General features: G+C 48.5%; 1 protein-coding gene across 1 annotated transcript in view; it reads right to left on the reverse strand.

Annotated features, from left to right (window-relative positions):
• Window positions 1-16,888, reverse strand: part of ATG16L2 (autophagy related 16 like 2) — a 134,091-nt gene that overhangs the window by 26,771 nt on the left and 90,432 nt on the right. The window contains exons 14-16 of the mRNA XM_082244580.1: window positions 15,431-15,536; window positions 13,250-13,399; window positions 6,888-6,935 (exon numbers count right to left, since the gene is read on the reverse strand). Coding sequence (XP_082100706.1) covers window positions 6,888-6,935; window positions 13,250-13,399; window positions 15,431-15,536 — 304 coding nt within the window. The remainder of the gene's footprint in view (window positions 1-6,887; window positions 6,936-13,249; window positions 13,400-15,430; window positions 15,537-16,888) is intronic.

A 16,888-nucleotide genomic window follows, 5' to 3' on the forward strand; every position in this document is an offset into this window, starting at 1 on the left:
TTTTTTTTTTTTTTACAAAGGTTGACCTTTTAATATACATTAGCAAATGGTGAATCCGGGTTGCACAGACACCACACGCTCAGCACTTAGAGGCTTTATGGGAGGGGGTGGCGCCGGTCACATATCAGCTGCTGATGGGCCGGGAGATAACCAGATTATGGATGAAGAGGAATTAATCCGGCAGTGTATTAGGTATGTAAGCGCGGGATATACAGAGATGTACACGTGTGATCCGGGGAGATCAGAGCACAGCGCATATAGGAGTCCAGTCCTGCAGGGCAGCCTAATCACTAAAGGGTCACTCCGCACAAAATGGACTTTGATGCACTTAAAGGGGAACTCCAAAGCTAAGAGAACACTGCCTTGAACTAATTCAAAGAACGTTTTCCTGCAAGGAGTAGAACTTAAATAATATATACAGTGCCTTGAAAAAGTATTCATACCCCTTGAAATTTTCCACATTTTGTCATGTTACAACCAACAATGTATTCTATTGGGATTTTATGTGATAGACCAACACAAAGTGGCACATAATTGTGAAGTGGAAGGAAAATGATAAATGGTTTTCAAATTTTTTTACAAATCTGTGAAAAGTGTGGCTGCATTTGTATTCACCCCCCAGAATCAATACTTTGTAGAACCGCCTTTCCCTGCAATTACATCTGCAAGTCTTTTTGGGGATGTCTCTACCAGCTTTGCACATCTAGAGAGGACATTTCTGCCCATTCTTCTTTGCAGAATATCTCAAGCTCTGTCAGATTGGACGGAGAACGTCTGTGACTTTTCAAGTCTTGCCACAGATTCTCAATGTGATTTAGGTCTGGACTGTGACTGGGCCATTCTAACACATGAATATGCTTTGATGTAAACCATTCCATTGTAGCTCTGGCTGGATGTTTCGGGTCGTTGTCCTGCTGGAAGGTGAATCTCTGCCCCAGTCTCAGGTCTTTTGCAGACTCTAACAGGTTTTCTTCTAAGATTGCCCTGTATTGGGCTCCATCCATCTTCCCATCAACTCTGATCAGCTTCCCTGTCCCTGCTGAAAAAAAAAAGCATCCCTGCAACATGATGCTGCCACCACCATGTTTCACGGTGGGGATGGTGTGTTCAGGGTGATGTGCAGTGTTAGTTTTCCGCCACACATAGCCTTTTGCTTTTAGGCTAAAAAGTTACATTTTGGTCTGATTAGACCAGAGCACCTTCTTCCACATGTTTGCTGTGTCCCCTACATGGCTTCTCGCAAACTACAAACGGGACATCTTATGGCTTTTTTTCTGATCCATCTAGAAATGGTCGCAGAAGAAGCGGACATTCCTTTTCGATGCCCATCCGTGAGTACAAATAGGGAGTCTGACTTCCTAAAAGACTACGTAGCTCCCAGGTATACCAGAATTGCCTAAACCACATCCAGGGGCATGACAGACAGGGGCGAAGAACCACCTTATCTTTGTGAATCACCAAGTAAGGGGTGCGGCAAGACAACGCACAGAGGTGATAGTCACCAAAAAAGCCACCTTCTGGGACAGCCCAAGCAGGGGAATCTCCCGAAAATTCTCAAAGGGAAGCTTCTGGAGGACTGAAAGCACCAATTTAAGATCTCAAAGTGGTAGGGGAGACCGCACTGATGGAGCCAAATGTCGAACCCCCTGACTAAAAGGTACGCACCAGAGAGTGCGTGGCCAAGGGTCGTTGAAACAAAACTGCCAAGGCCGAAAACCTGGCCCTTGATGGTACTCAAAGTCAATTTCTGTTCAACCACCCATTGAAGAAAGCTCAAGACCTGAGCCTCCGAGAAAGAGCGGGAGTGAACACCAAGTGACTCACACCATGAAATGTACGCTTTCCATGTACGATGGTAGATCTTTCTAGAGGTAGACTTCCTAGCTTTTAACAGTGTTGGAAACACTGACCCAGACAAACCTCTATCCTTCAGCACCTGGCTTTAAACAGCCAAGCAGTCAAAGCCAGCGACTGTAAAGCAGGATGGAAGATCGGCCCTTGGGACAATACACCCTTCCTAAAGGCAGTCTCCAAGGGACGTCGGTGACCAGCCGCACCAAGTCGGCGTACCAAGACCGGCGAGGCCAGTCTGGGGCCACTAAAATGATCGGACTCCCTTCTGCCTCAATCCTGCGCAAGAGTCTCGGTAGAAGCTTGAGAGGAGGGAAGGATGTAAATCAAACGATACTATCCCAAGGGGCCACCAGCACGTCTGTGGAGTCCGCTAGCTGATCCCGTGACTGTGCCATGCACCTTCCTGTTGAGCCAATATGCCAACAGATGCACCTCGGGGCTGCCCCCCGGAGACACAGCTGATGAAACACATCTGGATGAAGGGTCCACTCCCCTTGGTCCAATTCCTGCCGACTGAGATAATCAGCCTGCCAGTTTTCCACCCCTGGAATGTGTATGGCGGCGAGGGTCGGAACAAAGCATTCTGCTCACCAGAGAATGCTGGCTACCTCCAGAGCTGCCAACACACTTCTTTTTCCACCATGGTGATAGACATAAGCCACGGCTGTGGCGTTGTCCGATTGGATTTGCACTGTACACCCCTGAAGGCGATCCGTCTAGTGATTCAGGCACAGTCTGATCACCCGGAGGTCTAGGACATTGATCGGGAGTCTGGACTCTTCCCTGAGCGAAGCTCCGACCCAGGACACCTCCCCACCCGGACAGACTGGCCTCCGTAAGTGACATACTTTCCAATACAAAGGGAGAAAGGATTTTCCCTGACGAAGAGTTGGAGAGCGAAGCCACCAGACTAGAGACCCTTTTGTTTACCAGCTCAGCCGGGTCAGATTGTCCAGATACTTTGGACACTTGTCCCATGTGGCCAAGATCTCCCTTTGCAGGGACCTTGAATGGGACAGTGTAAATGGGACCGCCTCCAAGGTAGGATGACCACTTTCTGGATAGCAGGAGATGAATCGCAGCATGCAATTTCTGGAGTTTGTCCAGAGGAAGAAATACTCTGGCTAGAGCTGAGTCCAGAGTCAGACCCAGATAGTCCAGTTTTGTTGAAGAAACCAAAGCAGACTTCTGATGATTCAGAAGCCAGCCGGACTCCCTCAGAGTCTGTATAGAGATGTTCGCGTTGTCCACCAGAGCAGTAGAGGACTCCGCTCACAAGAGAAGGTCATCCAGGTAGCCCAGAACTGCGATGCCCCACTAACAATGCTAGCACTGGGGCCAACACTTTCATGAGAACTCGAGGAGCGGAGGTGAGACCAAAGGGTAATGCCACAAACTGATAATGCTCCTCTCCCATGGCAAAGCGGAGGAGGCACTCGTGACAGACACATATTGGAATGTGTAAGTAAGCGTCGATGTCGAGAGAGGCAAGGAAATCCCCCTAATGCAAGGATGCCATGACCGTGCGAATAGACTCCATTCTGAACTTCTGTACCTGCACAAAGCAATTCATGGCTATGACAAACTCACTCGGGACAGGGGCTTTTGAAGGGGACTTCAGGCTAGCCTCTTGCCTACTGACTATGGGCCCTGGCTTGTGAGGGAACACTGCTCTTTGTGGGGAGTATGGTGGGGGGACCCTTGGAGTAATGTTACTTTGGATTCAAGTCCACATCTCCCCAAGACACACAGACTCTGGGACTCTAGGCCTAGGATCCATGTTAAAGGCCTAGCTGCCTATTGCCAATAGGGGACTGCTCTGCACAGTCAGACTCATAGCAGATGCTAATATCATCAGCTCAACCACCTGGCTTCCACACATTGTTGATTGTGCTGATTAACTCATCTATTGTCTACTGTGGGGATGTGTTTACACTTATAATAATGTCTATTGTACTTCATAAGCTCGATAATGGCAAGTCTGCTAGTTAATTAGCTCAAGTTAATGAAATCACTGTCATCTATTAGTTGCTAGTTGGAAAGTAGAATACTGTTTGTGTTGGTTGTTACTTAGATATGTTAATTATATTTCTGTCCACAATTTTATCTGCATATGATTATGTAATCAGGCACCTGATCTGGTGTGGTATATATTCAGTGTGAGTTTGTTCAATAAATGTTCCAGATCATATACAAGCTATTCTCGGCTAGTTTTGTATGGGGCGGCTAGGATATCTGATATCTATGTTCAAGACTGAAGGAAGCGGTATTCTGACGGAAGCACACAAGCACATCGTGGGCTCGCGGTTCCATTACAAGGGCCTTGAGATCCAGAATTGGACGCACCTTAGTCTCTTTCTTCGGGACGGTGAACAGGTTCGAATAAAACCCCTGAAAACATTTTAAGGTTGGAACCGGGACAATCTCCCCCTGAAGTAACAGGAGTAACAAAGAGAGCTTGCGAAGGTCAACAGGACAGACACACATTGGAAGGAAAGAACCTTTTTGGAGGGTAAGAACAAAACTCACTTTGTGGACCCACTTGTCTTGCACCAAGGAGGACCATGGGCCTGGAAACCAGCAAAGACGTCCCCCCAAACAAGGCACAGGTGAGGGCGCACTTTGCAGAAGGTCGCTTAGATCCTCCCGAAGAGGCCTTGACCTCATCAGCTGACCCTATTTTAGTAAAATAATTTTTAGTGGGCAGCTTGGCCCAAAATTTTCTGGACAGCTTGGCCCACATGTAAAAGTCATACATTTTTACTGGACAGCTTGGCCAATTTTTTTTTTTTTTCTCTGGACAGCTTGGCCTGCATGTAAATGTGGAGATGCAGAATTTTTGCTGAACAGCTTGGCCTGCATATAAATGTGTAGAGTTATTTAAAAAGTTATTTTTTACTGGACAGATTGGCCCACGTGTGAGACGTATTTAGTTTTTTTGGACAACTTGGCCTGCATGGAAATGTGGAGACAAAAAATATTTGCTGGACAGCTCGGCCCGCATGTAAATGTAAATAATTTTTACTGGACTGCTTGGTCTGCATGGAAATGTGGTTACATTTTTACTGGACAGCTTGGCCCAATTTTTTCTAGACAGCTTGGCCCGCATGTAAATGTATAGTCATAATTTTTTACTTGAAAGCTTGGCCCAATTTTTTCTGGACAACTTAGCCCGCATGTAAATGTGGAGACAATTCTTTTTTTTTTTTTTTACTGGACAGCTTGGTTCGCATGTAAATGTGTAGTCATGAAATTTTTCCTGGACAGCTTGGCCCACATGTAAATGTGGAGATGTATGCATTTCTTTCTGGACAGCTTGGCCTGCATATAAATGTGGAGACAAAACATATTTGCTGGTCAGCTTGGCCCACATGTAAATGAGAGATGCTTTTTTTTTTTTACTGGACAGCTTGACCTGCCTGTAAATGTGAAGACAAACTTTTACTGGACAGCTTGGTCTGCATATAAATGTAAAGAAAATGTTTGCTGGACAGCTTGGCCCACATGTATAGGAGACAAAGAATTTTTGATGGACAGCTTGGCCTGTATAGAAAGGTGGCAGCATGTGTAAATAATTTTTGCTGGACAACTTGGCCCACAAGTAAATGAGACAAATTCTTGTTGCTGGTCAGCTTGGCTCGCATGTAATTGTGGAGACATATATAAATAACTGGATATGAAAGCACCCATGGCAGTGTAAAACGGTTTGTCCTCTGCAACTATCATTTTTGATTGACAACTTGGCCCACACAGTGGTGGGATTCAGCCGGTTCGCACCGGTTCCACAGAACCGGTTACTAAATATTTGGAGGTTTGCAGAACCGCCTTGTGAGTTGTGACTATCTGTATATCATCCTGATCCGCTGACAGCTCTGCTGCTCTCTCTGTCCTCGATCTCTCTCTCTGCAGGGAGGCGGCCAGAGCCCACACACTGCACTGGTTGCTAGGCTAGAGCCGCTTAGCATCTAGCAACCAGTGACGTCACCCCTTTCTCCTCCAGGCTGCCGCGCCGCCGCCTCCCAGACAGTCCCCGACTCCCCGCCTATTACAATTTGGCTCTAGTAGGAAAGGGTGGACTCGGGGAGCAGAGCAGTGCACCCCGAGCCCACCCATTGTGTGACAATAGTGAATGAAAATTCGCTATTGTCACACGGATCCTCCTCCTCCTCGGCCAATGCCATTGGCCGAGGAGGAGGCGGGAGGACTCGAGGAGACGCGAGGACTGAAGAGAAAAAGCCGCCGCTACAACAGGTAATTCAAGTGCACTGGTCTCGGGGGGGGGGGGCTTGGCAAGTTGGCACGCTGTTCACTCCGCATTGAAGGGGGCACGATGATCTCTGCATTGAAGGGGGCACGATGATCTCTGCATTGAAAGGGTCACGCAGCACGCTGGTCTCTGCATTGAAAGGGGGCACGCTGGTCACTGTGCATTGAAAGGGGGCACGCTGGTCTCTGTGCATTGAAAGAGGGCACGCTGGTCACTGTGCATTGAAAGGGGGCACGCTGGTCGCTGTGCATTGAAAGGGGGCACGCTGGTCGCTGTGCATTGAAAGGGGGCACGCTGGTCACTGTGCATTGAAAGGGGGCACGCTGGTCACTGTGCATTGAAAGGGGGCACGCTGGTCACTGTGCATTGAAAGGGGGCACGCTGGCCACTGTGCATTGAAAGGGGGCACGCTGGCCACTGTGCATTGAAAGGGGGCACGCTGGCCACTGTGCATTGAAAGGGGGCACGCTGGTCACTGTGCATTGAAAGGGGGCACGCCGGTCACTGTGCATTGAAAGGGGGCACTGTGCATTGAAAGTCGGAACTGGTTACTAAAATTTTTGAATCCCACCACTGGGCCCACATGTAAAATTGGATATGAAAAAATTGAATTAAAATAAACTGAATATTGTCATTACAGGTTATCACCATATATATATATATATATATATATATATATATATATATATATATATATATATATACATACATACATACACACAAGTTATACTGTATGTTTAGCACTATATTATATTGTTCATTTTACCTTAATATTGCTTTGGTCCAGTCACAGCCACATTTGAATCCATCAGTTCTACAAAAATGAAATATAAAAAATGGCAATCATTTTTGGCCATAAATAACAAGATAAAATGAAAAAAAAAGTACAAAGACCGTTTTTGCAGCAAATGTAGAGATTTACCCTGCAGTCCTTTTTTTGCTGTTAGATGTCCTCGGTCTGATAACCAGAATCATTCATTCAACTTCCTTTGAGCCCAAGTTGACCTGGACTAACCCCTCACCTGTGACTGGACAGTGAAAGGAGAAGCAGCACAGTGATGAGCTCATCCCTCTGTCCCTCTGCTCTCTCCTTCTATTAGCATGCTTCTTGATTGCACATTAACTGATTGGCACTTTGTGCTGCTTCTTCCTCTCATACTGCAGCCCTGCTGTACAGGGAATACATGATACCAGGTCATGTCGGAGAACTTACATCACTTGTAAAAATGGGATTTTTGACTTACTGTAAAATCCATTTCTCTGATGTTCACTGACGGACACAGCTCCTGATTTTCATAAACATTGGGTTATACTGCCCCCTACAGGAGTAGGACACTAGGCAGAAAAAGAATCTGGCTACACCTATGGGCAGTCCCAGGGGGTATACTCCCTCATCCTGCTATAGGTACTCAGTTTTGTTACAAGCAGTGTCAGGAGAATTACAACTCCACAGAGGGGTGGGTGCTGTGTCCGTCAAAGAACATCAGAGAAATGGATTTTACGGTAAGTCAAAAATCCCATTTTCTCTTTCATTCATTGATGGACACAGCTCCTGATCTTCTTAACCATTGGGACATCCCAAAGCAGTGTAAACATGAGGGGTGGGAACAGCAAAAAAAATAAAATAAATTCCCCAGGCTAAACAGTAGCCTGCAAAACCTTGCGGCCAAAAGAAGCATCTGCAGATGTCAACACATCCACTTTATAGAACTTTGGAAAGTGTGCACCGACGACCAGGTGGCCGCCTTGCAAACCTGCGTCACTGACTCCTTATGACGGAAGGCCCAGGAGGCACTGAGCGCCTGAGTAAAGTGCGCCTTGAGAGGGAAAGGAGGAACCTGACCCTTAATGGATTAGGCCTCAATCACCATCTGTCTGATCCATCTGGGAATGGTCGCAGAGGAAGTGGACAACCCTTTTCGAGGCCCATCCGTAAGCACAAATAGTGAGTCTGACTTCCTAAAAAAGACTCTGTAGCTGCCAGTTACACCCTTATTGCCCGGACCACATCCAAGGCATGCAAGGCAATTTCCTTCGGATGTTTTGGCCTGGGACACAGGGAAGGTACAATGTCTTCATTCAAATGAAAATCAGAGACATCCTTTGGGAGGAACGACGGACAGGGGCGAAGAACCACCTTATCTCTGTGAATCACCAAGTAAGGTGAGTGACAAGATAATGCCGCCAGTTCCGACACCTTGCGCGCAGAGGTGATAGCCACCAAAAAGGCCACCTTCTGAGACAGCGTAAGCAAGGGACATCTTTTGGAATCTCCCAAAGATTCTCTAAGGGAGACTTTTTGAGGACTGAAAGTACCAAATTAAGGTCCCAAGGAGGCACTGGAGACTGCACTGGAGGAACCAAATGTCAGACACCCTGAAGAAAGGTACACACCAGGGAGTATGTGGCCAAGGGTTGTTGGAAGAAGACTGCCAAAGCTGATGTCTGGCCCTTGGTGGTACTGAAGGCCAATTTCTATTTAACCCCCCATGGAAGGAAAGTCAAGATCCGAGCCACTGAGAAGAAGCGAGGATGAACCCCAAGAGACTCACACCTTGCAATGTACGTCTTCCACGTATGATGGTAGATCTTCCTAGAAGTAGATTTCCTAGCTTTTAACAGCGTTGGAATCACCGACTCAAATAAACCTCTATCCATCAGCACCTGGCGTTCAACAGCTAAGCCGTCAAAGCCAGCAACAGTAAGGCAGGATGAAAGATTGGCCCTTGGGACAGCAGATCCTCCGAGAGGAAGCTTCCAAGGAACGTCGGCGACCAGCCGAATCCAGAACGGCGTACCAAGACCAGCGAGGTCAGTCCGGAGCCACTAAGATGACCAGAATCCCTTCTGCTTTGATCCTGCGTAGAAGTCTTGGCAGAAGCTTGAGAGGAGGGAAGGCTAAAATCAGATGATACTGACCGCACGGGCCACCAGAGTGTCTGTGGTGTCTGCCAGAGGATCCCGTGACCGAGGCTCTCGTGACAAACCTATGCACCTTTCTGTTGAGCCCGGGACGCCAACAGATCCACCTCCACGATGCCCCACCGGAGACACAACTGATGAAACCCCTCCAGATGAAGGGACCACTCCCCTTGGTCCAACGCCTGCCGACTGAGGTATTCCGCCTGCCAGTGTTCCACCCTGGGAATGTATACGGCGGAGAGGGCTGGAAAGAAACTGCTCTACCCACCTTAGAATGCCTGTTTCAGGTACAGTCTGATCGTTCGGAGTTCCAAGACATTGATCGGTAGTCTAGACTCATGCAGTATCCAGATCCCCTGAGCAGAATTTTTGCTGAGGATGCCTCCCCAGTCTGGCAGGCTGGCATCTGTGGTGACCACTGTCCAATACAAGGGGAGGAAGGATTTTCCCAATCGGAGCACCAGAGAACGAAGCCACCATATCAGGGACTCCTTCATTCCCCGGCTCAGCCGGATCAGACTGTCCAGAGACTTAAATCTTGTCTTATTTGGCCAGAATCTCCCTTTGCTCCCTCCCTTGTATGGAATTGTGCAAACGGAACCACCTCGAAGGTAGACACCATCAGGCCCAGCACCTGCATGAAAGTTCGAGGGGATGACCCTCTGCTGGACAGCAGGAGACCAATTGCAGCCTGCAATTTCTGGATTTTGTCCAGAGGAAGTAGCACTTTGGTTAAGGCCGAGTCCAGAGTCAGACCCAGATAGTCCAGCTTTGTGGACGGAACCAGACCAGACTTCTGCAAATTCAGAATCCACCTGAACTACTTCAGAGTTCATATGGCGATTTCCAGGTTTTCCACCATAGCACTAGGAGACTCCGATCGCAGAAGGAGGACGTCCAAGTAGCCCAGTACCGCAATCCCCCGTTGGCATAACAATGCTAGTACCGGGGCTAACACTTTTGTGAAGACCCGAGGAGCAGAGGCGAGACCAAACGGTAATGCCACAAACTGATAATGCTCCTCTTCCACGGCAAAGCAGAGGAAGCGCTGGTGACCGGCACATATTGGAATGTGAAGGTAAGCATCCTTGATGTCAATAGAGGCAAGAAAATCCCCCTGATGCAGGGATGCCACCACCGATGTGAATAAACTCCATCCTGAACTTCTGAATCTGCACAAAGCAGTTGAGTGCCTTGAGGTCCAGGACTGGACGCACCTTCCTGGGAAGTGTAAACAGGTTTGAGTAAAAACCCTGAAAATGTTCCGAAGTCGGAACTGGGAAAAATCACCCCTTGAAGTAACAGGTCTTGTACTGCCCCAAACAGACCCTGTAAGCGATCCGGGGACAGGCGCAAGTTGGAAGGAAAGAACCTTGTCGGGGGACACGAGCAAAGCTCGATCTTGTAGCCGGACCGTATAATTTAGTGGACCCACTTGTCTTGTAAAAGGGAAGTCCACAGGTCCGGAGACCAGCAAAGACATCCCCCCACCCCCAATACAGGTAAGGGTGCACCTTCATGCTGAAGGAGCCTTGTCCACAGGTCTGGAGAAGCCCGCTCTCGGCTTGCCAGACTAGGTTCATTTGGATTCTCCAGAGGAGGCCCTGAAAGGCTTTGAGCCCTTGTCAGTCGACCCTGAGGGACGAAAAAACTTCTTATGAGCCGAGAAGGAGGACCCACGTCTACGACGAGGTTCCTTGCCCTTAGTAGCCTGCGGAAGAAAAATACACTTTGCCCCTGTGAGACAGGCAATCCCCTTCAAAGGGAAGATCAGTCAAGGTATTTTTAGAAGTCTTTGGTCTTCCCCACTCTTTAACGTCAATTTTGTTAAAATAGGTGGGGAAAGGAAACACCTTTGCCGCTCTGGATGGCTTGTGAGTGCCAAAGGGAAACTGCGCCTCCTTTGCAGCTGCAGCTGCGTACTTCATCTTCAAGGTCTCATGCACAGATACAAATCACTGCTTTCACCAGCACCTTTTTTGTGCGCAGTTGCAGATGTGGAGGAATCATCCTCACTATCTGAGAATTTCGGGGGCATTGGTCGTGGACCCACGCCTGTGGCAGTCGAATCCGATTCAGGATCTCATGAGACAGATGAGGCAGAGGAAGGCGGGGGGAGCTTTTTTCTAGCCCATCGCCTGAAAACCACTTCCACCCGGGACACAAAGGACTCCAGGACCACCAACAGTGCATCGATGGATGGTTGGGATCCGGAGGGCCCCGCAGCCTCAGAGAGGGGGTCAGGTGGTGGATGTGCTCCAAACACTCCATGAGTCACCAGGCGGGCCCCACAAAAAGTGTAAAACACTGCAAAAGAACAACCCCCACTGCACTGGCAGCATCACCCGGTCGCCAGGCACAAGCACTAAGCGATCCTCAGCAGAGAGGGAAAGAAACCCACCAGACTCACCACCCAGCAGAAAAAGGCACCTGCAGCCACCAGGATAATCTGCACTCCACGTGCGGCGATCAGGAAGTTAAAAGATTCAGGAGTCAGCACCAGGGGATAGGGAGGGGCACCGACCACCAAATCGTCGCCCACAGGGTCCACTGTCATAGCTATTTTTAATGGCAACCCACCACAAAATGGCCACTAGACTAAACAAACCGAGCAGAGGAATACACAGGCTACAGCAAAATGGCAACCCCGCTTGGCACCATGGGGTTCCCAGGAGGGATCCATAAGCCTCAAGGACAGACCCACGCAGGACGGGGACCCTGGCAGGAGCCCCCACCAGGTACAACCCCTCCGCGCACAGCCGATCATCCAGTCGCCAGAGGTGCACCCCCCCTGGCCCACATCGCCAGCACAGCGCCCTGCTCCCACCCCAGGAGGTGGACCAGACCACTCACACAGCCCCAGCATAAGTGGATAGGTGGGGGTAGGATGGGGGACAGATAAAAAGGGGGGTGCCTGACAGGAAGGAGGGGAACCCGGGGGTCCGACTGTTTCAAGGAGGGGCCCACATCCACCCCAAAACCCTCCAGGTGGAGAGGGGGAGGACAGCTACTTACCATACCAGGAACCAGACGGGCACCGCTCTAGACAGAACCCCTCGCCATCGAAATAGGAGGGGCTGTCAGCCAGGAGAAACGCTGCGACTCGGGCCGAGACCCTGTCGTATGCGACCTCGCGAGCCATTTAACTCGCTGGCCAGCCCCCGTCCTGTGGGGCTATGTTGCAGACGAAGTAGCGCGGAGCTGAGGTCTGCGCACACTCGCTGGCCAGACTGGATCTAGATTACCCAGCCCGTCGCCCAATCCGACGGTTGATTGTAGATCTCACAGGGAAAAAAAACAGAAGAAAAAAAATGTTATCTAAAAAAGAAAAAATTTGCCATGACTAGAGATCCCAGCAAGGAACTAGGTCCTTACGCCTAACTAGGCAGAAAAAAACTAAGTACCTATAGCAAGGAGAGGGTGTATACCCCCTGGGACTGCCCATAGGCGTAGCCAGATTCTTTTTATGCCTAGTGTCCTACTCCTGTAGGGGGCAGTATAACCCAATGGCTATGAAGATTAGGAGCTGTGTCCGTCAATGAACGAAAGAGAAATGGTGTATTAATGATTGCAGAGCTGCATTAATGTGTGCCTTTTAAATCGGTCAGCACCCATTAAAGTGTCTGCAAACCCCAACAATGATCTTCTACAATTTATTCCATTTTTGGTCCGTTTAATGCCCCATTGTAAGGGTTTACTTTAAAATTAAAATAAAAAAAATACAGATGATGCTGCCAGAAATCTTAAACACTGATATCTTGTGAAGCATTCTTATCAGTTGCATTGATCCCAGCTATCCCTAAGAACTACAGAACAGCCCCCCCATGTTATGGAGATGTGGAGAGAGGGAGGTGTTCTGTAGTCCTGTTCCCAGGGTGAAAACCCTGTACAGCCACCCTAGGACAGGAAGAATGTTAATGGCAGAAGCACTGATTAAAAATAAAGGGATAAAATCATGGTAAAAAAAAAATGCACCCACCATATCCAAGGACTGGTAATATATTAGAATTTTGTTCTTGAAGTTGGATACACTTTAATAATGATCCAAATTTTGCCTGTGATGCAAATAACATCATAGGTCGGCCAGTCACTGGAAAAATACAGGAGCAGCTGTCCCTGTCCTTTTTCTGAAAATAGTGGTTGCCCCAGCTTAGCCTCAAAAAATTATTTCCTCCATATTTCATGACAGGTGGTCTTTAACCGTACCGGAAGACTTGCTGGATTTCCCCCCGTCGCAGGTCGATCAGACTGAGCGCATCATCGCGGGAAGAGCTGAGGAGCTGCGTCTGGTCCTGGCTGATGCTAAGGGAGGTGATCTTCTCTTCCAGGGTCACCTCCTGGACACAATTCTCTGACCTGTACAGGGGAAGCAAGGACGAGAACTTGGATAAACGTAGGACGGATAATACTGTTTGGAGCTCAGGCATCGAATGTCTTGCGCCAAGGGCATAAAGCCCCCCCCCCCCCAGTAGTTGGTTATGGGAAAGATACCTTGGATGAAGCTGAGCTTCTGCTCTGTTTGCTTGGAGGTGTTTATCTCACCCAGGCTCCATAACCAACCATGCCCTCAGCTACAGTGCCAAGTATTTTGCTCTTAAAGTGGAGTTCCGGCCTATTTTGCCACTTTAGTGATTCCTGGAGTGCTCGCTATGCTGATCAACAATTGGGCATTTTCAAATTTTATTCGGGGGTCCCTTACCTTATTTTCAGGGCATTTTTGATTGTACTTCCTCCTTCTCACCACCTCTGTGGCCACGGCCACCGACATCACTTCCACCTTTGCATTGCATCCTGGGAGCTGTTTGTCATCACTCCCAGGAGGCTGGAATCAGGAAGAACTCCCAGAACACTCCCTGGAATCAGGAAGTAGGACACAGCAGATTACACTGTGGCTTCAGATGCCCACGTCTAAGATGGCCGCGCCCAGACAGCGTTTTTAAAAACGGAATTTTTGTAAAATCTTACTGTAAAATTCCTTTCTCTGAGTCCTCTGACAGTCGCCGCCCACTCATACAGTCTTCACTAATGGGGTATTGCTTCCTCTCCGCAGGAGTTTCTAGGCATAGGACTTGTAAAGAACAAATCATCTACATAGTCACACCCATGGGGGCTGTCCTTCTGGTCCAATACCCCCCTGCAATAGCCATCCCAACTCAGTTTGGTCGCAAGCAGTAAAGTGTAGAAAAAACCCCAAAAGAGGGGCGGGGGCGGCGACTGTCGGAGGACTCAGAGAAAGGAATTTTACAGTAAGATTTTACAAAAATTCAGTTTTCTCTTACGTCCTCCGACAGTCGCCGCCCACTCATACAGTCTTCACTAATGGGGATGTCCCAAAGCAGTGTAGACATGAAGAAGAAGGCTGAGACTGTAGCCCCAGCACAGGGAAGCCTATCTACTCCTAAGCTAGGCAGAAGACAAACTGAGTTGGGATGGCTATTGCAGGGGGGGGTATTGGACCAGAAGGACAGCCCCCATGGGTGTGACTATGTAGATGATTTGTTCTTTACAAGTCTTATGCCTAGATACTCCTGCGGAGAGGAAGCAATACCCCATTAGTGAAGACTGTATGAGTGGGCTGTGACTGTCGGAGGACGTAAGAGAAAGTAAGATTTTGACTAAAATCCAATACTGTACACCTTGTAAGTATGAGAATAGCGGTTCTGTAAAGGCCGATGGATTAGTATTATAGGGGTATTTTTAGTTAAAAAAGGTATTTGAGGCCGGAACTCCGCTTTAAGAGTCTAACCCCAAAACAAGTTGGATCATTTTTGTATCTACATTTCCAAATTAAGAAGAATTATAATGATCAGAAGCTTCTGAGACCTTTCCTCACAATGCTCCTCACCAGTAGACCTAAAATCCCACCATGAGCAGGACCTCCCACATCCACACCAGCCCTATGATTTCTTGTTGTGTCCCCACTGAGAAGACTTTCCTTCACCTCATGGCCAAGTGTCAATATGAGTAAGGGGAACAAAAACCCAACAAAGGTTCTAACCCGTCACCATTCCATCCAATTGAAAAGACAAGAACTCACTGCTCAAGGTGGTGTGATTGCCTGATGACTCACACCGGTGCATGCCCTGGCTCGCCTCCATGAAAACTTGATAAAGGAAAAGGAATTGGCAGCACTCCAGGTTGAGTCAAAATCCAGATTTATTGACTGGACATCCAAATATGACAATCGTGACAAGGTAGATGCGTTTCACACCTTTTTCAGCTTTGTGAAACGCGTCTACCTTGTCACAATTGTCATATTTGGATGTCCAGTCAATAAATCTGGATTTTGACTCAACCTGGAGTGCTGCCAATTCCTTTTCTTTTGCCATTCCATCCAACACTAAGAAAATAATTTGGCCTCAGTGACATTTTTTCTTGATTGGGTACCTGCTGTCCCAGAACCGGATCTTCTTGTCGTGATGACCACTGATTGTGTACATATCGGAACAAACCACATCACTGCAATACGAGGAGACTGGAATTTGTCGGATACCTGGGGGGATGGGGGGGGGGGGAGAGTGCAAGAGGAAAAAGTCAGACATTGTATGGGGCACAGGATGGCAAAGATCTGTAAAAGCACTGAAGGCCCATTCACAGCTTTGTGTTGCTGTAACACAAGAACCATGAGCACTGAAGGCCCATTCACAGCTTTGTGTTGCTATAACACAAAGACCTTGAGCTCTGAGGGCCCGTTCACCGCTTTGTGTTGCCGTAACACAAGAACCATGAGCTCTGAGGGCCCGTTCACCGCTTTGTGTTGCTATAACACAAGGACCATGAGCTCTGAGGTCCATTCACAGCTTTGTGTTGCTCTAACACAAGAACCATGAGTTCCGAGGACCCATTCACAGCTTTGTGTTGCTGTAACACAAGGACCATGAGCGCCGAGGGCCCATTCACAGCTTTGTGTTGCTGTAACACAAGGACCATGAGCTCCGAGGGCCCATTCACAGCTTTGTGTTGCTGTAACACAAGGACCATGAGTTCCGAGGACCCATTCACAGCTTTGTGTTGCTGTAACACAAGGACCATGAGCGCTGAGGGCCCATTCACAGCTTTGTGTTGCTGTAACACAAGGACCATGAGCTCTGAGGGCCCGTTCACCGCTTTGTGTTGCCGTAACACAAGAACCATGAGCTCTGAGGGCCCATTTAAAGCTTTGTGTTGCCGTAACACAAGAACCATGAGCTCTGAGGGCCCGTTCACCGCTTTGTGTTGCTATAACACAAGGACCATGAGCTCTGAGGTCCATTCACAGCTTTGTGTTGCTCTAACACAAGAACCATGAGTTCCGAGGACCCATTCACAGCTTTGTGTTGCTGTAACACAAGGACCATGAGTTCCGAGGACCCATTCACAGCTTTGTGTTGCTGTAACACAAGGACCATGAGCGCTGAGGGCCCATTCACAGCTTTGTGTTGCTGTAACACAAGGACCATGAGCTCTGAGGGCCCGTTCACCGCTTTGTGTTGCCGTAACACAAGAACCATGAGCTCTGAGGGCCCATTTAAAGCTTTGTGTTGCCGTAACACAAGAACCATGAGCTCTGAGGACCCATTCACAGCTTTGTGTTGCCGTAACACAAGAACCATGAGCTCTGAGGGCCCGTTCACAGCTTTGTGTTGCCGTAACACAAGAACCATGAGCTCTGAGGGCCCATTCACAGCTTTGTGTAGCCGTAACACAAGAACCATGAGCTCTGAGGACCCATTCACAGCTTTGTGTTGCCGTAACACAAGAACCATGAGCTCTGAGGGTCCGTTCACAGCTTTGTGTTGCCGTAACACAAGGACCATGAGCTCTGAGGGCCCATTCACAGCTTTGTGTAGCCGTAACACAAGAACC

This window comes from Pelophylax lessonae (genome assembly GCF_965119305.1).
Source record: "Pelophylax lessonae genome assembly, chromosome: 2".
Classification (NCBI taxonomy): domain Eukaryota; kingdom Metazoa; phylum Chordata; class Amphibia; order Anura; family Ranidae; genus Pelophylax; species Pelophylax lessonae.